Source organism: Cimex lectularius, unplaced genomic scaffold (assembly GCF_000648675.2).
Source record: "Cimex lectularius strain Harlan isolate CLEC.00 unplaced genomic scaffold, Clec_2.1 scaffold38, whole genome shotgun sequence".
Lineage (NCBI taxonomy): Eukaryota > Metazoa > Arthropoda > Insecta > Hemiptera > Cimicidae > Cimex > Cimex lectularius.
The window spans coordinates 1,220,215-1,242,747 of record NW_019392638.1 but is presented as its reverse complement, the minus strand read 5'-3'; the positions used below and the strand labels follow the sequence as shown (position 1 = coordinate 1,242,747).

Genomic DNA, 22,533 nt, shown 5'->3' with positions numbered 1-22,533 from the left:
CACCTTTTTATTGAGAGATATGCTGGAAAAATTAAAATATTTCATGCAGTTGGTCAGTTGGTTAGCCCTTTCATTAAATTTTAAATTGTGTAATCAATACAAAAATATTTTATAAACATAATATTTTTTTACAAAGAAATAAAATGGTAGACAAATTTTGGTAATTCTATTTTTTAATATACATAAATAAGATGGGTAATATAAATAAATAAATAAACAAATGTTTATAAATACAATTATTTAATTATCAAAATACAGGTTGCTTTACACAATCTGCTTTAAGCACAAATGGAAAGAAAAAAAACAAGAGTCAATATTCTTTAAGAAAAAATAAATTTTAATATATATTCTAGCCAAACATACATGTAGCTTTCAAGAAGACCACTTATTATTTACAATTATAAATATTTTTAAAAAATTATTAAACCAAAAACAATATGAAATTGAAGAAAAAAATTTTAAATATATTACTCGTTTTACATACTTATTAAAATTAATCAAGATTTTATACAGCATTAAAAAAAATATTAACTGTGTGATTATTCATAAATCATTGCTATAAATTACATTCTGTGAAAACTAAATTTCACTACATTATTAGTGATTGGTAAAAATTCAATATTGGTTGAAAATGTATAATACAAGAAAACAATTGTAGTGCTGTTCAGTGTGTATTTTCTGTGATCTCAATTTTTCTGCGATCTACTTATACATAATTATATACAGTAAGCTCTTTGCTTATATGTTTTCATACAAAAAGAAGAACTTAAACAGAGAGAAATAAAATCTGACCAACATGATTATGTTACTATGAATGTTTGTTTTGTTTTTTTAATTGAAACAAAAATCATTTACAGTTGAGTAATAATTTTTTATCGCAACGTTTCCTTAATACTGAACTATTACTATTTTTTTCACTACTACAATATTTCATGATAATTTATTAATAAGATAATAAAACAGTAAAGTTTAAAAATTTGCTCAGTCAAATACAAGGTTAAGAGCCTTTGTACAACAAAGCAGTGATCAACAAAAACCACGGGATTTTAGACCTATGGCCATTCAAATAAAACATTTCTCCCTTTGTATTTCATTATTTGGCAATATTCATAAATTTTAGGCTGGTAACTGCAGTTTCTTCCCCTTTAATACTGTAAAAATGACAATTGAAAAAGTAATTAATTAATCCAGCATTTAATAAAAACAGGAAATAAATAAAGCCATGTTTATTTTATTAATTTTTAATAATTTTTCAAAATATGTCAATACCTTTTTTTATTTTTTACACAATTCATGCATATAACAATATGACAACAATACGAAATAAGAAATATAGATTAAAAACTGTACGCAAGTAAATATCTTGCAAGAACTAATAAAAAAATGTCAAATTTCATTCGCCGCTCAAAGGTAAGCTAAGAAATAAGACATAAATTAAGTGAATGGACCAGTTTTGAAATTAGTGTCAAATATATAAATGCAGATGACAGATCATAAGTTTTGGGAGAAAAACCTTTAAATACTACTGTATATAACACGTATATAATTGGTAATTTGTAAAGTTCTAAAAAATAAAGAAAAGAAAATAGAGAAGAAATGTAAGTACATATAATGGAAGAAATATTTGTAATATATATTAGAATATTTGTTATATCTAAAAAATAAACTCAATTAAAGCTTTTAAAAGCAAAGTCATAGTCCATTAGTGCTGTGACAGTAAAAAATGTCTCACACTTAAATTAAATGTCAAAATACAGTGAAACTTCCCTAACAGACACCTTTCTTGAATAAACAAATTCTGATTCACCGGCATCTTCCCATTAGTTTCTTTACATTAAAATCTTCTATAAAGCTGACACTCCCAATAACAGATGCAGGCAGCCTTTTCGACTATATTCTGACTAAAACTCCCCCAAAAGCGAACAGTAGCCTACAGAAAATGTTCGTTTTCTGACAAATGCCATTTTCCGTATGTGTTTTGTTTGCTTTCCAACATTTTCCCAATATTCCTTGATTTTCTGTTTTTAGAAAAGTTTAAGTACTTCTTCAGTTTGTTTGATACTTAAAGAAAAAATTAATGTAATTAAAGTGAGTGAAAGTAAAAAAAAACCGTGCGAGACTTGACTTTGAAGTTTTCTATTGGAAAAACCCAGGCAATGAAATTCTAAACAATAAAAACAAACTTTTGGATCAATTTTACAAACACGTAAATGGCCAATCCCACATTTTTATTTTTTTTTCTTAAAACAACTGGTTCGACAATAGACAAGGACATATTTGAATGGTTTTGTGATGTTTGGGCTTATAATATACCACTGTCCGGCCGCTTGTCTGAGAAAAGGCATTAGATGTTACAAAACACATACAGCAAATGGATTTTAAAGCATCTTCAGGTTGGTTCGACAAATTTAGAGCATGGCACAAGATTTCTTTTAAAGTCGTTGGTGAAACAAAGACCGATGTACAAAACTGAAACTTTACTGAAACAATACTGTGTTGATTTTGAACCCAAAAACACTTTTAATTGCAATGAGATGACATTATTTTTTAGAGCACTTTTGGAAAAACTTATGCAGTTAAAAAATGGGTGTTTTTGGAGAGAAAATGTTTCAAAGGAGCAAAACTTTGCTCTTAAATAGTCTAAAAATCTTGTACATGTATCTATTCCTGAGATATCTTGTAATCCTATTTTGCAGCCCATCTTGTAACATTATAATTTTTAATTCACTACTTTCATGGTCCTTGACCAATTAAGACATGACAATTAATTAAGGTTTTTAGTTGAGATGAAAAAAAGTTCATGGCACGAGAGGGATTCGAACCCACGACCTTCGGCTAGATACGCCGCTGCTCTACCACCTGAGCTATCGTGACCTCGATCCACTCGGACATCATAGGTCACGCTAGCTCAGGTGGTAGATCAGCGGTGTATCTAGCCGAAGGTCGTGGGTTCGAATCCCTCTCGTGCCATGAACTTTTTTCATCTCAACTAAAAACCTTAATTAATTGTCATTATAATTTTTTTTTCACTTTTTCCAAAAGCAGGTAATATTTCATTACCCAAGAATGTCCGTTATAGGGAAGTTTCACTGTATAATCTTTTCTATGCTAAGTCCTTATATTAAAGCGCTTTCCCACATGAAAGACATTTTAGACAAATTTCCTTTATGAAATGAAAAACTGATGCTTGAATTTAAATTAGATGAATTTTATGAAGTCAATTCTAGATATTTTATAGCAAGAATTTGAAGGTCAAAAAATATTGTTTAATAAACTACAGTCACGATAGTGTATGGACTAACATGCAAAAAAATTAAATCATGAAATACAGACGACTAAAGAAGATTGGAAAATAGAGATAAAACTATTTAGACAATTTTTTTATTAACGCAAACTTAAAACTGGCTAATAACTAATTAATGTATTTTACATATATATTTGAAGTTATGTACAATAATCAAATAATGGTGATTTATTTTATAGTGTAGAGTTTTTCCAACAATAAAACACAAATATTTGACAAAAATGTGACAATTTTTTTTTAAATTTAAATAAAAGAATTTGGTCCCAGTTACCTCTAAATTAAAAGTATTCTGTTTATAGTCAATATGAATTATCAACACAAATAGAAAATATAACTTATTATTTAAAATATAAACAATCGCTCAAGCAGCAGTTCTTAGGTAACATTAAAAATATATACTATATAAAACAAGTAGCACTGTCAGGTGGATTTGAGATGGATGAAAAACCCTTTTAGAACATCATTTATTATTCTCAGCTCTATACTACTTCTAGTAAGTCAAGATTTTCTCCTTTAAGAACCCGCTTCACTGGAATTCAAGTGCGAAAACATGTAAGAATTTGTCTTCAACAACCCAATCAACCAACACCAAAAGGAATGAGTGAACAATTGATCCGGAGCATAATTAAGATCCCATGCAAGCTTTTCCCGTAACTCTAGATTTCACAAAACCTGAATTACTAATTAACCCTATAAGAAAACAGTTAACTGTAAAACGAGAGGAGTTTGTAAACTAAACCCACTACCAAAACAATTAGCTTTTTTTTTTAAATTATTTGTACTCCAACAATAATAAATAAGAAACATTTAATTTGGATAGTACATAAAACATAAATTATCTATTCTTTCTTAATGGATTGCATGCAAATTGATACTAAATTTACATAAAACTGAAACTAAAAATTACATAAAAATAAACTTGGAAATATAAAATAAAGTTTATTTTTGTAAAATTGAAAACAACACTTTTAAAATTATTATTATTTCTATTATTTAAAAAATCTAGTTTTTTAACACTTATTATAATTATTTATTTAATAAAGAAAAATTAACGTAATTTGAAAATTCATTACAGTTGTTTCATCAAGAAAGTAAAACCCCTCAAACTCATACACCATCTTTTACATTCAAAGAATGTGCCGGTCCTCATTATTCTTAGTATTTTTGAACAATTGTAGAATAAAAATAACAAAAATAGAATGTATATATATTTATCAGGCTTAAGCAGTTAAGTAAATTAATTCTTAAGTAATTATGGTACACATTATGGTTTAAGTATACTTGTCCTGAAATATTTAAAGTCAATTGTAAATTTACTAAAAAGGGACACAATTTCTCAAAAATACATTCACTATAGCAAATTTTTGTCCAAAATAATATTTATCTCCATTTGTCCAGATCTTCTTGTGCAAATTCGATACAAAAGCATAAAAATGTGGGTTAGATTTTTTTGTTTAATATCAAAAGTAAAATCCAAAATAGAACAGTTAGACATTCAGATTAACTTTACTAAGCAAAACAAAGGGTTCACTAAATGAACAATATGTTAATTGAATGAGTCGCCAATTATACCTTATTATCAAACAGCAAAAAACTGTAAATATATCATAAAAGTGTAACTCACCTTTTGTTATGTACAAATAAAAGAAATCGCAGTACAACACAGTTTGTACGATGCCAGCGACGATAGCGATTAGATCGTAATGGCCCTCAGCGTAGTACCGGTATATCCAGTTCAGAATGTAAAGTGCCCTGTATGACCCAAGGGCAAAAAGATAGTGCGACGTAATGCTTTCAGCCTCTCCTGTTTTCGACACCATGAACAACTGAGGTAGAATTGCAACTGACTCGAGATAAATACTAAACGTCCACAAAATCTGTAATGTAATAATTTATCAAAAATTAGTTTAAATGTACAACTCAACTTTAACAGAAGATAATGTAATAAGCAATATGATAATAAGCACAGTGCAATCAATGGAAATATTCCTAAGTTTGAAAAAAATTCACTTGGTTATTTACTTTTAGAAATAATATAATTTCGATAATATGGCCATTACAAAATATTTTCATTTGTATAAAATACCATAAATAAACTTTAATTGCTGTTTACTTGGGCAAAACATTTTTTTTTTTTCATTTTTTAGATAAATATTTAAACAGCTATTCAAACAACAAATCTAAATTCCTCGAAATATGGTTTTTCTGTCATTAATTCATTCTCTCTCCTATATAAAAATGTCCTTAAAAATAGAAACTGTTGACATAATTGGAATTTCCTTTTTAGTTTTGAATCTTTGGCTTCTTAAAAAGAGAACCATAAGTGGTTAAGGAGCTAAGACAAACTTTAAACAGTTAACATTCATTTTCTTCTGACTGACACAAAATCATTTTAGTGGTTTGATAAGACCCACGTTAAGTAAAGCTGAATGGCTAAATTCGCCAATTTATTGTCTGGTTATCATCAACATCAGTGATCACAGGATTCTTTTCAAAGTCCAACCGAACCCATCTATTTTGCCACATTTGAAAGTTTTTTTGCGTTAGTTTCCCATTGAAAAAATGTATTGTTACTCCTTCTCCCCTATATTAATGATTTGAAGTGGGGTGAAAAAATTCACTTTTTGGAAAAGATAGTTCTACTCACAGAAGTTTTACACAGCTAACCAGATTTTGATTTTAAATGCTCATCATCAGGCAGAAAGTACAAATACGTCTCACTGTGAATTGTAGCACATTGTACAATTAATTCATGCTGACAGACGTGTATCTTCTGTGGGTAAAACTATCTTTTCCAAAAAGAGCCTTCTCTCCTATGTTAGCAATTATATTTTGGTTGGATACCCATATCATGATTTTCATTAAAAAATTGAACAGGAAATGCTTCATTCAGCATTTTTTCGGTTCTGCCAGGGGCGATGGTGGGAATCAAACCCACAACCACAGGATCTATGAGCCAAGAGAGTCTATCACAGTAACCACTTGGCTACCGCAGTCTGACTAGCTTTAAAAATTAGTCTAGACAGGTAATTTGTAGTTTAATCAATTCGATCACACTGGTCTGTCATATATATAGATAACATCAACACATCTTTCCCTAATATATAAAAGAAATTCAATTTATAACTTACAAACCCACCAATTAAGATCTTGAAAAGCCAAAATGCATCTGAAAGACAAATATAAGGATAGGCAAAACTGATCGTAAATGACCAAATGAGACATAACGATTAATAAAGTATGAGAACTTCTGTAATATTTGATTTACAAATCTAAATCTTCATGTGCCAAACTACTAGAGAAAAAAAATCCATGTAGACTGTGTGTGTGATCATTGTGTTCTAGTCTGTCTATTTCTGCATTGTACGACAGACACAATTAATGTAGGCGATTAAGTGAAACAAAATGAGTCTGACAGATCAAAACAACAGGAAAAAGACCAAAATGATTGGAAATTTACCTTTCCCAAACAGATATGTCACAATTGTACTCATCATAATAGTTGTGTCAATTAGGTGATTATTTAAGCCTGGAAATGGATAAGCTTAAATAATCACCTAAACCATATTGAAGAGATTTCCAATAAGAAGGGAAAAATTGCAGAAAATTAAATCAGATTATTGGACCATTAACATGCTCAATACAGCTGACCTTCAGGGGGGTCAAAGTTTGCCCATTAGCCAGATTGCTGACCCGCAGTCAGGTCATAGTGCATAGAAAAAAAATTTGTAACGTTCATCCGCTCGTGCGGTCTGGTGTCCCATTCCCACTCGTGCAGACGGCGATTTGGCCAATTATCTTCTTTTTGGCATTTTCATTCTGTTTTCTTCATTTTCTCATCTTGAATCATAATTTTTAGAATAAATAACTTGGACACATTATCATCTAAAATTTTATTGGGTAACTACACACAACATGACAAATTAAAATAAAACTCCAAAACTTACTAGTACAGAGTAAGAAAATAAAGACATAAAAAAATAGGAAACTCAAAGTACTGAAAATGTTATATTAATTTTCATTCCCTTGAGTTTCTTATTTATTTTTGTTTTTCCAATTAAAAACTTTGTAAATGCAAAATTGTAAACGATGAATTGAGTGTTTTTTTGTTTTTTGTCACATCAATCGTGTCAGTAATGTGCATGGTCGACAGGACCACAACCGCTTTCTTCTTCCAAAATTGTGGACTCATGCTAATTTTTTTATACAAAAAAAAATACATTTTGTAAATGTAATTTATAGACAATGAATTAAATGACACAGAAATTAAAGTTTTATCATACTGGCATCCAAAATTGTGGTCCCGTGCCACTGCATATTTATGATCAATAATTCAGGTGGAATTTTTTTCCCTTCTTCTTTTTCATGCAACAAATCCACTAATATACACCAACAAATATATAAACACTAGTCAACTGAAGAAATTAAAAATAGTAGGGAGTAATAAAAAAATGTGTACTTAAATCTTTATTCAAGTGGTGAAAAAATATTTTTGCTTCTGCTCATAAGACAGCAGTTTGGCCATTAAATCACCACTTGTCAACTTTAAAAATGCACAATCACATAGGGGCACAGTTTGGAGATGAAGTCTTAGACCCTAAGTTGGCGAAGGTCTAACTTGAGAATCCTGCCATTCCTGAGTCTTTAACTGCATGTTAAGGGATAATAAGCGCAATAATGAAAAAGTAGCCAATCTGCCGATTGGACAAGCGGATGATGGTTAATTTATACTGAGGAGGGTAAAAATTAATATTCAAGACAGAAATCAGTATATTAATGTAATGCATTATCAATGTTAATCGTAACCGAGTTGCATATTTAGCTGTAGCTTGAGTTTGGTCATTCACAATCTTCAGTAGTGGTTAATCAATAGTACAGTTCAAAATAATTTGCCTGAAGATTTTGGAGAGCCGAAACATGGCTGACTGTAGACTATACTTAGGTTCAACACCCCAGAAACAATGTTTACAACATCCTAGAAAGTCTCAATGGACTATAAAGGAGAGGATCAGATATAATGATATGGTATAGATATGATTCCAAAACAAACAAAGGAACTGGATCAGGTATTTTTTGTACAAACCTGAGCTAAGAGCAATCAAACTCATTTGAGAAGTACACTTTGGTCTTTTAAGCAGAAATACATGCTATCAACGCTTGTGCCCTAGAAAATCTTAACAGAGGTTACTCTGGCAAAAAATCCTCATAAGATCTGATAGCCACGCATTAGCATGTAAAAAAATCACATCAAAATTAGTCAGTGAATGCATCCAAATTCTCCAAAACCTGGGGAAACATAACCTGATGATATTTTAAGAGCCAGGGCACAGAGGAATTTTGGATAACGAAAAAGCAGACATACTGGTAGATCTGCAAGACCCTGAACCTATACTTTTTGTTTTTTTACTACCTTTTTACTAACTCAAGCCGCGACAGTCCCCGAGGCACGAACCGCGGAGAGACCTTGCCGTCGCGGGAATCTCCTGAAAGGAACAAAGCATCCAAAAGAAAACGCAAAAAATTGGAAAAAGAAATAAAGAAAGTATTATAATGAAATTTGACTCTTGCATATGAAGTCATACTGAATTCTGTACATTGCTGAACTTCCTGCAGTTAAGAGAGTCCCTAGATGGGAAGGGGCTCTCGACCGAATATCCTTCCAAAGCTTGAAACGTATCTCCTCTCTGAAGTTCAAATTTTTTGCAGCTCATCATAATGTGGTTGAGATCTTCTAGTTCGTTGCAGGATTCACATTTTGGGGAAGACCTACACCCAATCTTGTGCAGATAAGGTGCCACATGACATGTCCAATACCGATGGATGCGACATTGTGGAGAAGGCTTTACCCTTTTTAACACTTGTTTCTGTAAACCAGTTTCCTTCTTAAAATGGGGAAAAGGGAGAAGTAAGATTTCCCACAGAAGATGCAAGATAAATCATTTGCTAGTTTTTGTAGTCGCTTGCTGAGATGGGTACGTCCTAAGGGAAGTCTCCTATTAAGGCGGACTTCACCAGTTTAGTACCGTCTCGTTATGCCAAACTCCTGCATGGCCTCTGATCCAACAAAGGGCTTTCTTTATTCATCTCATGCAATTCACAGTTTCCTTATAAGCTCGACTAGGTTAAATTTGTATTTAATGTTGATGGAGCAGTCCTTTAGCTGCATTATTGTGCTCTGACTGTCAGTTAAAATACATATTTTACACGATTCTAAGGCCAAGTATGCCCTGGGATTCTTTGAATCTCCAGAAAGTCTCGGCTTCGTCTAGCCTAAGTCCGGGCTGCCCCGACTCATTGTTGCGATGAATCTGGTGTGTTACAGGCTAGCATTTTCGGACTCTTTTGAATCCCATCCGATGTGGGATTCTTTCACTCAATGTTGCACAACATTTGCCAGTGCGGACATGAATTAGAACAAGCGCTCTTGCTTCATTTGTTCAGTTGATGTTGTAGTGAGTGTTTCTGAAATAAAAAAAATATATTCTGAACCCCACGCCATCATTTAATCTCAATGTGTCCAAAAGATTTTTCCCGTGCTGATTCCCACCATGAAATATTTATCGAACCCACCATCTTTTTAGGCGTTTTTTTAATGCACCTCTGATTGGATTCACTACGTACAATGCAAAAAAGAGCAAGGGAAAGTCCTGAGAGAGCTAGTTCCTCTGTCATTTTCACAGGCGTTGACAAATGTGAACAGAATCTTGATCTGGACACGGTTCTTTGTCATGGAGCAGAGTCGGGGCTGCATCACAACAAGGAATCTACGCAGTCCTGACTCTACCCCGTAACATGAATCAATTCAAAGAATCTCAGTCCGTACTAGCCATAAGACTGATGAGTACTCTATCGCTTTCAGGATGGCTACCACTTCAGCCAAATAGACCGAGTATAGCCTAGGCAAGGAAAAACCTCTCATTTTCTATTGTTTACCAGGTAAATATATATATTTATTTACCAGGTAAATATATATATATATATAACCCTCACCATGACTGGCAAACTCATTGATGCAATTGGAGAGGGCTTGATTCAGAAAAGTGTTAAAACTATTAACCAGACACCAGCATCTGCGAAATCTACAGAACATGGGCATATATAATGAATATGCAATGAGAAGGAGGAAACGGCCAATATAATCTTCGAATGAGGAACGTCTCGGCTCGGTGGAGATATAATCTAACATACAGAAAAAACCTAGGGAATGAAATTGTAGCTGTTACAGTCAATGAGCTGATACTTCTATGACACAATAGTCGAGTCTATTGCATTGAACTAGCAAGGTTCAATAAGCCAGAAGGCTGCAGTGCCTGGGTAGCACATTACCATTACCATAGGTTCATCACACTGCATACCTTAAAAGGAAATTTCACAAAAATTAATGATTCTTACCTCAAGTAGAAAAAAATCGTGGTTGATCAGCAATGCAAATATGATGCAGGGCAGAATGAGAAATTCGATCCTGGAGAAAAGAAAAACTGTCTTAATAAACTGGACGAGTACAAAGGACGGGTGGAAAAAAAGTGAGAAATTTACCTAAAAGTGTCGTGATTGTGGTCGTACGTAGCTTTAAACTTGACGTACATGAGATAAAGTGTGTTGTACGAGGCGGCTAAGAACAAAACTTTCATAAACGAGTTGTACGCCGAGACGTACGTCGTGAGGAGATCTAAATAGCGCGCTGTGAAGACTATGGTGAATAAAAGCTGGGATTTGCCGGAAATTCCTGAAATAAACAACGGTTCGATAGTAAAACCGGCATATTCGATAAAGGAAAGACGCGAGGAAAAGGGATAAAAGGCGTCTGGGATAGATAAAACGTCGGAATCAAAACAAACCGGCGGTGTGAGAACTGAAATTGGACCTCCGGCTGAGGATTACCTGCACAAGAGCGTGTTTTCCATATCTTCAGGAGGAGGATGTTTATGGCGATGATGTGAGAGAGATCGCCGAGAAGCCTGAATATGTTCATAGTGGTTTCTTTTCAACCGAAACCGGAAAAAGCAGCTACCGAGAAGGCAGAGTTTCGTACACAAAATGACGTGGCTGTAAGATAGACTCCGATCCTGCCTCGTCCACAGTCCGAGCTACCGACTCGAAAACAGTCGTCTGATATGATAATAACCTCAACTTCTCTACTTCGAGAAAGGATATTTCTTGTGCACTTTTTTTTCTTCCCCGACTCCTAAAACCGGACGACACGTAATTCCCTTTTTTTTCTTTCTATCTCTGGGAAAAAAGAACTGAAATTCCGATTACAACAGCCGGCAGTTCGATTAAGCTCAATTGACTTTTTTTTGTATTCTAAGGTTGTTAACCCTTGTCGAAACACGAGAGGGAAATTCAAACCCAAGTTGCGATGAGCGAGAGAAATAGTAAACGAATACGTTCTCTTTTGATCAGTCGAAATCAACCCAAAACGGAAAAACGCTTTGAGAGTACAAAATTCAATTCACTCTTTTGCAAATCAAATTAACTTTTTTGCAAATCAATTTCACCCTTTTGAAAATTCGTCACTTTTTGTAAATTAAATTCACTTTATGCATATAAAATTCACTTTTTTGCGAATCAAATTCACCCTTTTGTAAATTAAATTCACTTTATGCAAATCAAATTCACCCTTTTGTAAATTAAATTAACTTTTTTGCAAATCAATTTCACCCTTTTGAAAAGTCAAGTCACTTTTTGCTAATTAAATTCATCCTTCTGTAAATTAAATTCACTTTATGCAAATAAAATTCATCTTTTTACAAATCAAATTCACCCTTTTGAAAATTCAAGTCACTTTTTGCTAATCAAATTCGCCTTTTTGCAAATCAAATTCGCCCTTTTGTAAATTAAATTCACCTTTTTTTGCAAATCAAATTCACCCTTTTGTAAATTAAATTAACTTTTTGCAAATCAATTTCACCCTTTTGAAAATTAAAGTCACTTTTTGGCAAATTAAAGTCACTTTTTTTCAAATTAAATTCATCTTATTGTAAATTAAATTCACCTTTTTGCAAATAAAATTCGCACATAAACCTTGTTTCCTTCTTTCATTTATCTAATCATAGAAGAATAAAGGAAATAGTTTGCTTTACAAAATGGTATATTAAATTACCATTTAATTTACCCCATCTAGGACTGGGTAGAACATTGAAAGAAGTAGAGATACTAGTTCAGAATCTATTAGATAATTTACTATTTATTAGAAGTAATAAATTTTTAAAAAAAACTTCTAAAAGCTAACTCTAGAAGATTGTAAAGAGAAATACTCAAATTTGGAAATGAAATGAAAGGAAATCGAAAGGAAATAATTCTAAACTTACTTTGAACTTTATCTAAAATTTTGAAATGAGAAGAATAGTGCGAATTTCAATGAAATATCTATACTGAAATTTTCTGTGGTGTTAATAAACCAAAAGGGCTTGTACTGAAAATTTGAAGAAAAAAATCCCTCATAAAGTTACATTATTTTAGTTCAAGATGAGTTATTTTCATAATCAGCAAATAAGTCTTAACATAATAATTAAAAAAATTAAAACAGTCAAATTGAGCAAGCTAAGATTCAGCGTTATACCAAATAATTGTTGGATTCGTGAGGAGCAGTCAAGAATGAGGTAGTTTAGAAAAACATCTTTTTCATTTTTTAGCCAATGTTTCAACCTTCATTCAGGTCATCTTAGGGGCTTGAATTACAAAACATGTTGATTGGAAAAATATAATACAGGTGTAAATATAATCTTTGATACCAAGTATTTCATACTCACATAAAATGTGGTACCATTCCTGTGGTATCATATTGGTGTTGTGTGAAATTGTTGTGAAACATGATTTTGCATTCTGATGTTTTTATACGATTGTGACAGGGGAACATGAAATACTTGGTTTCAAAATTTATATTTACATCTGTGTTGTATTTTTCCAATCAACATATGTTTTGTAATTCAACCAGGCCCTGAAGATGAACCGAATAAAGGTCGAAACGTCGACAAAAAAAATGAAAAAGGTGTTTTTCTAAACTACCTCATTGTTGACCGCTCCTCACGAATCCAACTATTATTAAACAATCGTCACTAAAAACACACATTATACCAAATGTTGGTGTACATTTTGCATTGCGCTCTTAACTTAAGGCGTATTCTCACAAATCTATCGTCTGACTCTTCGATTCTTTCTCGTAAAAATTTTAAACAATATGCGTCCCAGTAGTGAACCTTGAGGAACCAAACCGAATATGGTTTGGCGACTAGAGAATATTATTTTGACTGCTCGAATTCTGCCTGTTAAAAATAATATTGATTTTTGTTTTGTTGAAGATCAAATAACTTAAAAAATAGTTTTAATGTTTTTGAAAAAAAAAAAACAATTATGATTAATAGAAAAACAAAGGGCTGGCTAAAACTTTTTCATAAATCGATACTTTTATGATTAACGTATCAATACAAAAGTATTAAATTAGTACTTGTTTTTATTGTAATATTTATTCATTAGAAAAGGTGCAATTTTCTATGTATTAAATATAAATTTTTAGACATGATTGAGAAAAATATATTTGTTTTTGATATTACAATATTCCCGAAATTTTGATATCTATGAAAATAATGTAAGTATCGATAACATTGTAAGTCTTTAAATTTGAGGGAAGAGGGTTGCATCAGTCCAGGCTCAACGTGCATGTAAATTGTAAACAGATTTTCCCTGGAAATGGATTCGGCATCGGGTAAACCCTACATCCCGTGTTATGTGAGTTAAATAAATATTTATAATTAATTAGGAATGATCATGCTATGTAGGAAGTTTATGAACTTATTTTTTTTGCTCTGCGGTATATCTGTATCTTGGAGGAATTACTGAATTGGTGTGTATAGGCCCAATTTAGTGTTTTGTTCAGTTTCTCTATATTTTCTTTCAGTTATGCCTGGTTGTTACCTTTGTTTCTGTTTGTTTAGAAAAAACAGGTAAAATAGTTTTGTTCTCTTATAAATTAGTTGAAGAAAGATGCTAGGAAGAGAGGAATACTATTGGTTAAAAAAATGGATTCAAAGCAAATCCCAAAAATGGAGGGTTGGGTGTGGGCTAGCTATTTCGAGAAATAGGGAAAAGCTGAGTGGACAAGGAGCGGTGATGGAGAGGAGTGGTGGAGACAATATTTGTCTGATCGGCCCTCGGACATGGAGGAAAAAGAAAAACAGTCCAAGTTGGACTTTATTTTCTGTGGCAGTCCTTGTTGGTCTTTGCACAAGGACACCAGGAGCTAGGCCCAGAAGAGGATTTTGGCAGCAGCAGAAAATGTGGCTTTGAAACGAGAAAGGAGGCCTGAGGGAAGCGAAACTCAAGGAAATAACCAGCGTTGATGTTCCACAGCTAAGATGTGTGTGTGTGTGTGTGTGTGTGTGTGTGTGTGTGTGTGTGTGTGTGTGTGTGTGTTGGTTGGTCAAGACTGACTTCAAGTCCTCTTACTTCAAATATGAATAAGAACTGTAAAACCTCTTTTTACATTTACATATTTGCATCGGTTAATAATATGCACAGATTTCTTAGTTTTTTCCTGTTTTGCGTGACCGTAACTATTAATTTGTAGATTTAGTTCTATTTAGTTTGTTAATAAGGAAATATGCCAATTTTGTTTTATTTAATAACAGATTCATTTAGTTTTGTATCACACTGACGTGTATGATTATTATTATTATTGTTATTAAGGAAGCCAGAAACAACCCCCTTTAAGGAAAAAGGCTGGATGAAATGCCACGTTAGTTTTCCTCCCTTCTCTAGGGCTAAGGAAGAAGTGGTATGACGGATAGGCCAGGATAGCTGTGTGGATAGAGGCTTCACCTTGTTGCCGCAGCTAAAGCACCAGCCCAAGATTGAGTACCAGTTGTGGTGCTTATTATTTTTATATTATTCTTTTTTTCTTTTCTTTTTTCAATTTTTCTCTTTCTTCATTTTTCTCATTTCTACTATTTCTTTCAGCCCCTTCTTTTTAAAATTTTATTATATCTTTATTACTTTTTCCCCAACGTATTTCTTTTATATTTTTTTCCTTTTCACCTAGCCGAACTCACGCTTTGTTTCATTCTTTTACCCACCCTTTCTCCATCGAGCAGCTGGCACCCCCCATCACCGGGTGAATTTTGGGCTGTAACAAGTTCTTGTTGTTTTCGGTGTATTGCTGTAACATGGATGAAAGAAGAAAGCGTTTTGCCTTTTGATAACTGTTTCAACACCTTAAGAAAATGATTGGTTTCTGTTATCTGCCACACATCAAAAACATCTTTGTACAGAGCCGACACCGAATGTATATTTTGAAACAGTACTGCCACAAAAGCCTTATTAATCCTCTCCGTGCCAATTTTACTAGTTTTCCTCAAGTTATCCAGCCAATATGACTGCTTTATATGGTCATCACTCATCACCGATTCACAAGTCAACAAGGTGCAAACCATACAAAAGTATACTCTTCAATCAATACTCTTCATCTGGTGCCCCGTGTTACATTCAGGATCACACCATATTTAATGATTTTGGCATTCAATAATTTAAGAAACTTGGCACTATCAGTCAATCATGTCCAATGGCTGAGTCGTTGAGACAACATTCCCTTGTATATGACCCACTTGTGATTATGGGGGAGTGTTGATTAAAAGTATATCTAAAAATTGAACTTCAATTTACAAAACTTATTAACCACTTGCTAATGTACGGGTAATTTCCAAAACTGCTAAAGTCTAGTCTAAAGATGTGACTCGTCACTAGCTACCATCTCTGCCAACTTGTTTGAGTAAAATAGCTTAGTGGGTTGTTCTCAAAAGAATCAATTTACATTTAATGTGAAAATTTTATAATTTCCAAATACCAATTTGGCTTCTGATCATCATCACTATTTTTTAGCTGGCTGTATTAACTAATAGAATAGCTTACAACTTTAATTTCAAACACACAGTGGTATTAGGTATTAGATGTTCAAAAACCTTTCAATAAAAATAAAGTGTGTGGTACAACAGTCTATTTTCAAGTTAATTCAGTTTCCTAAATTGTAGTGCAATACATTTCAACTTAAACAGGGAAGAAAGTGATCCCAGTTAATACTGACCATATTTGGTATACAGATGGCTCTAGGACATGGGTCAGGAACTGGTATCGAAGGAAATAATACTAGGACTAGAATTCATGCGTGCAATCAAGCCTTGGGCAAGATGGCACTGTATTGATGTAGTAACTGTGGCCATTAAACACTGGGCCATAGAGATCAAGCTAGGTATTATCAACTAAAGAAAGCCTTCTACTTGGTCAACCAGTCTTAAGGCAAATACCTTATCAGTAGTAAAGTCCTAGGCTCTCTGTCAGACATTGGGGGTAATAACATGTTAGAACCCTTGTTTGGGTAGGAGAAACAATGAGGATGCTGATAAATTGGCCAAGGAAATTTCGATGAGGACACCTATTGGCCCAAATCGTTTTGCAGTACACCAAATTGCCAAAAAAAGAGTAGATCCATCAAACGCTGGGTTAAAAAAATCTATGTTCAATGGGATTGTATTCCAGCACAGAGGCATGCTCAAAAGTTCATCAAAGATCCATCGCAGAAAGTAACAACAGAAGTATCAAACCTAGGACATGTTAAATGATATTAGGTCTGCCGTCTGGATACTGCAGACCATGAAAGAATACGTGTAGACTCAGAACAGCAGAAACAAAACCTTTGCCAGGAAGAAGAAAAACACCATGTGTTGTTGGTATGAAGGCCTATGCAGGCTGAGGGTCCTACTTCTGGGAGAGGAAAAGCCAACCCTGAAGGAAACACAATTATACTTAATGAAGATCTGTAAACAATAATGATGATTGCACAGTAGACCAATATTGGATTCGTTCAATTCTTGGGTCCAAATTATTCAACATTTTTATAAATGATGTCATGAAGTTAAATTCCCAAGCTCCCTGGTATTGACATGGTGTGTTTTGTCATGTCCTTCAGAATTGACACAATTACTAATCATCTATAAATATATTTGCAAAAATGCTTCAGATATTTGAACAAGTGGAAAATAAAACCTAACATTGTTAATACAAAGCTATCTTATTTATTAAAAAGAGGCCCGATGTGTCATACATTGATAATATACAAATACTCTAGAGAAGTGTAATTAAATATTTATGGTATAGATAGACTCTAGTCTAACTTACCATCACCACATCATCCTCATCTATGATAAAACAATTGGAGCACCTCATAGATTATTCCCATTACTCAATTTTTAAAAAATATGGCTTAAATGTCACAAACAAAAAAATTAATCTGCTTTCTTTATATAAGAAGGTGGACTATAGCCGATGAGTGGTTAGGTTGTCTGACTTGTATTTGCCACACTAGCAATTCTAGGTCAAATCACAGCAGAGCCCATAATTTTTTAATTGATAATAGTATGAAAAATTTATTATTAACTCCTCGCCTGTGACACCCAACAGGAAATTGGATGTTAATACTTGCTGTTAGATAAGAATTACTTTATTAATTCATCAATTGCCATCGCTATTGACCATAAAAACTCTAGGCAAATCTTATGGTTTAAAACTGAAAATGGCCCATTGGCTAATATACAACAGTAATAAGACCCAAAGTATCCTATGGCTCAATAATCTGATGGACCAAAGCTCATCAAAACAACCTACCCAAACATTAAGCAGCATGCAAAGACTGTCAGACTGTCAATTACTCTAGAAACCTGTTAAATCTATTTCCATTGGAAATAATTACACAAAGAGAAACGAGGAAAATCTCATTTAGGCTGCAGAAACGGTTAAACTGGATGGGAACTAAACATTATGGGCGCACAACAATAATTAATAAAATCAGACACCCATTCTTAAAAATGGGGACTGACTACATGATAGCAGAAACACTTTTTACTCTCTATAATCAAGCAATTTATCTGTATGTACTAATTTTATTTTAGGAAATCAAAAATGAGTTCGCTTCCAAGTTGGGACCGACTTTTACACCAGCTGGAGCCACTGGAGTCGCGATACATTCAGAAGCTAGAAATCAAGGTAATCAACGTTTAAAGCAAAGTGTTTAGCCTTAGTTTTATTTAACATACCATTTTTCAGTAATATCATACATGTTAACAATAACAAACTGTAACTTTATATTATTTATTTAATTTAATTTATATTATTAATTAAATTAAAATGGATGGGACTTCGATGACTGTAAGTGGGTTGCCTACTGGAAATTTCTGATTTGTAAAAAGCAAGTTTGGTTCATCTGCCATTCAAAAACAACAGGCAAAAATCTGAATTTGGAAGAACAATTTTTTTAAAATAATCTAAGCCAGGCTCCACACATACAACTAAGTTCATGTGTGGGTTGTAAAAATAATACTTGGGATTTAAAAAACCCAGGTTTGACAAACTAATTGGGCAGTTGGAAGTGTTTGGCTGTTGTAATAAAATAAAAAAGTTCAAAGAAAACTTTCTTAGTTTATTGCTTAGATTACAAAAATCAAAATTCTGTTATTAATTTTCAGGAGATACAAATCAATTCCGGCATATAAAAGATAAAATTCATTTTGTCCAAGAGAACTCAATTTTGCACGATCCAGAACTGAGGAAGTTGATTAACGAGTCCAACTCAACTTTCATCTCATCAAGGACCATATCTGTAGAAGAAGACTACAGGAAAACATTGATCGAACTGAGCAGAGAACACAGGTTTTAACATTGTTAATTTTTGTTTTTAATTTAAAATTTATTTTATTTTATCCTATCCAAGCTACCTCCATCCTATCCAAGAACTCCTTGAGCTTATTAAAGGCTGGTGCAAAAAGTGGAGGACAAGACTGAATGAAGAAAAATATACTCATTGTACATTCATATTGAAAAAATAGTCTTGCCCTCCACAGTACAATAACAACAAAGAGATAACGAGTTCCATTCAGATAAAATACTTAGGACTATACCTAACAGCAGACTGACGTGGAATCCACACACAAGACTTAAGAGACATCTTAACAGAAGACTTGAACAACTACGAAGATTTCTAGGATTGAAATCCATCTTAATCGTCAAAACTGAACTAACCTTATAAAGACTTTACTGCAACCACTTTGGACATAAGAAGTGGAACTGTGGGGCTCTGCCAAGTTTTCAACATCCAGCACATCCAGTCCTACCAACGGAAATCCTAAGTCTCAAATTGGCAAAGCCATGTCACCTCACCACCTCCTTTTATCAACAAACTGATCAGATATAAATTCCAAAAGTTTCACATCAATTTCTTCATCCATCCTAATCTTACTTCTCTAGCCCTCTCTACCTTTCCCATCCCGAGAACCCACTATTTCTTCTTAATCAACAATGGCCTTGTGTTTTCCTTGCCTATTAATCCCTCATGCTGAGTGCCAGGATTGGCTGGTTTCTAATGGTATTTGTCCTCAAGGTGCATCCTCTGGCCTTAGTGTGAAAAAAAATTTTTTTTGTGATCACATTTGTGAAAATTTTGTACTAATATATATAGGGTACAAATAAAATATAAAATATATTTTTTTTTTATTAAGACCTTGATTGTTTATTTCAGGTCAACAATAAGGCAGTGTATTGAAAATATGCAATGTTCAATGAAAGAGAATTCAAACGAAATGTACAATGACTGGGTAGAAGTGCTTGACAATATCGATCACATCTGGCATCTTTGTGAGCTGTTGTATATTGAGTGCATTCCAGGTACACACTTTTAAGTTGTAAAAAAAATGCATGTTCATATAAAATTGTTTTTCAGGAGATGTAATTCTTCCAAAACTGCTCGAATGGATTAGGCTTCATTCTTCTTCTGACTATGACTACATCGCCGCCGAGGTGCTTTCAGAGTCGCACACGAAAGGTGCAAACCACCGGTACCCAAACTATTGGGATTTAATCTACGGATTCTTGCTCGAGGGCAGGATCGATGCAGCGAGAGCGCTTTTGAAACTTCACTCAGACTCGGATAAAAGCGCTTATCTAGAAGCTGATTTAATCCTTCAAGGAATGCCAAAATTCAATGTAATATTTGTACTAATTATATAAAATTTTAAAAAGCATGTTCTTTTTTCATTTAATTCATTTTTTTTACAATTTAAGATATATTGTGGTTTATCAGTGCCCGAGTTTACTTCCCGATGGAGAGGATGGAAATCTTCTTTACAGGCCAAAATTTTAGCCGGTACCTTTCTTGCTCATAACCACCTTCATCAAATGATGTTGGTAAGAATTGTATTTATTTATTTTTGTTACTTAACTAAGAATTGTATTTATTTATTTTTGTTACTTAACTATAAGCTTGTACAAAATTAAATAATTCTTTCGTTCAAGATAATTGTTGGCGGTGAATCATCATTGTCAACTTTAAAACCATATTGTTCGACGTGGTATCAGCTTCTGGTCGCTTATTTGTTGTACAACGAGCAAACAGTCAAGATTGATGATTTGAGCTATCATGCAAATAAGTGTTTCTCTCAATACAAGCAGTCGGGTAGTCTTAAAATTTTAGATCAAACTTTATTGGCACTTTTTGAACAAAATATTCCTTTGGTGAGTTTGCTTAATTATAACGATTTAAAAACAATTTAAAATTTCGGTTTGGTTAACAATTATTTTACATATTATTGAGCATCTTTTAGGCCATTAAAAAATTACAATTAACTCCTGATGGTGGTTGGTGTGCGTTACATTTAACCAATCTTCTCGATCTTGCAGGAGTGTTTGAGGATGAAGAGTAAGTACTATCACATATTTTCAGTTAATATTTTATTTATGATTGTTTTATGTTTATTTCCAATAGAAATGATGAAAAAATAAACTTGGAGAAAATGTTTCTTTCCTATGGACAGCTTTTAATGAGCCACCAATCTTATTGGCAAGTTGCAATGACTTATTTTGAACAGTGTCATTCTGGTGTAAGTGTTATAGAAACTATCCTTAAATCTATGCCATTGAGGTCAAAAAATAAAGCATTAAGAATGATTTCTGTTGCCCAAGATTATGGTCTTGAGGAAGTCGGTAGGTAAATTTTCTCTTAGAAGTTTTGGTCTTGTTATACTAATCGTTAATAATTTTACAGCCAACGGTATTTGTAAACAATTAATGGTCGAGGAAATTGAAAAGGATAACCTTGCTGGGGCTTTGACGTGGGCCATAATGAGTGAAAACTCTGAAGCTGCTTCAAATATCGCCGACAAATACCTTGAAAAATATGCCCTGGGGCAAACCGAAGTCGAACTCATGTGCTGTCCAGTTTTAGCGAATATGGCCCACAGTGTTTTACTCCTCAGCGGCAGGCTTACGTTATTGATCAAATATTGTGAATTTGTCGGGCTGTACGAGGAAATGAAATGGAAAGAAGCAGTCGAACTTTTAATTCGTTTGTTGGAATCTAAAGTCGCCCCGAAATAGTGAGTGATTTCAAATTTCACACCGTCTTACAACTACATTGTTTGTTTTTAATGTTGAAATTTTGCAATATCTTTATTTCAGCTTTTGGCTGACGCTTCTAATAGACAGCCTTCCACTTTTGACAGAGCACCCTGAACTGTTTTCACACGATGATGTCACCATCTTACTTGCCAGCTTAGAAGAGGTGACTACTGATGTTGAAAACAGCATCCCTCAAAGAGAAGGTATCGACGAACAGATTAAGTACATTAGGTATCAAATTGCCAAATGTTTCTCTTACACGCTTCTCAAGGAATGCTGTGACAAGACACAGGAGTGTATCATAAAATGTGATTAATACAATGTGTTATGTTTTTCTTGTATTTATATATTTTGTAATTTAAATAGCTTGATAATTTTAATAAGTAAATACAGAATTAATTTAAATAAGTTTTGTCTATTATATATCTTTTTTTTGTTGCAATATGAATTCGTATTGTCCACAAGACATTTTTATAGTTTAGGTAAAAATTTCCTTAAAAAGAAAAGAAATTTTGATAGCTAAAATACAACAAAATGCTTTGTTCAATGATTTTTATGTCTTGCCAAACTACAACTACCTACCCTGGCACTAAACAGAATGTACAAGATACTATGAAAACAAAGTAAATTGACAAAAAAAAAATTACAGGAGCTTTATCAATCCCAACTGGATTTATTGATCAAATTATTGTGAATTTGTCGGGCTGTACGAGGAAATGAAATGAAGCAGTCGAACTTTTAATTCGAGGGCTACAGCTCTCATGAGACTTGACTTGCTTCCCCATGGCAGCGAGTCT

At 33.2% G+C, this 22,533-nt stretch overlaps 2 protein-coding genes across 3 annotated transcripts; one reads left to right on the top strand and one right to left on the bottom strand.

Annotated features, from left to right (window-relative positions):
* Positions 1-227: 227 nt before the first annotated feature.
* LOC106670040 (ER lumen protein-retaining receptor) lies at positions 228-11,550 on the bottom strand. 2 transcript variants are annotated; one of them, XM_014400031.1, is made up of 5 exons: positions 11,186-11,550; positions 10,841-11,030; positions 10,697-10,766; positions 4,929-5,181; positions 228-1,151 (listed from the first exon to the last, which is right to left on the bottom strand). In XM_014400031.1, the coding sequence occupies exons 1-5, from the start codon at positions 11,274-11,276 to the stop codon at positions 1,117-1,119; spliced, it is 639 nt and encodes a 212-aa protein (XP_014255517.1). In that variant the 5' UTR covers positions 11,277-11,550; the 3' UTR covers positions 228-1,116. The 2 variants fall into 2 exon arrangements, with proteins under 2 accessions (XP_014255517.1, XP_014255515.1); XM_014400029.2 differs by lacking the exon at positions 228-1,151 and adding an exon at positions 3,575-3,833.
* Positions 11,551-13,926: 2,376 nt separating this feature from the next.
* LOC106670046 (nuclear pore complex protein Nup85) lies at positions 13,927-22,077 on the top strand. The gene is made up of 11 exons (XM_014400040.2): positions 13,927-14,032; positions 18,241-18,334; positions 18,814-18,997; positions 19,863-20,008; positions 20,064-20,326; positions 20,405-20,527; positions 20,636-20,854; positions 20,944-21,038; positions 21,105-21,322; positions 21,384-21,714; positions 21,797-22,077. Exons 1-11 carry the CDS (start codon positions 13,994-13,996, stop codon positions 22,050-22,052), a joined length of 1,968 nt encoding a protein of 655 aa, XP_014255526.1. The 5' UTR covers positions 13,927-13,993; the 3' UTR covers positions 22,053-22,077.
* Positions 22,078-22,533: the final 456 nt, after the last annotated feature.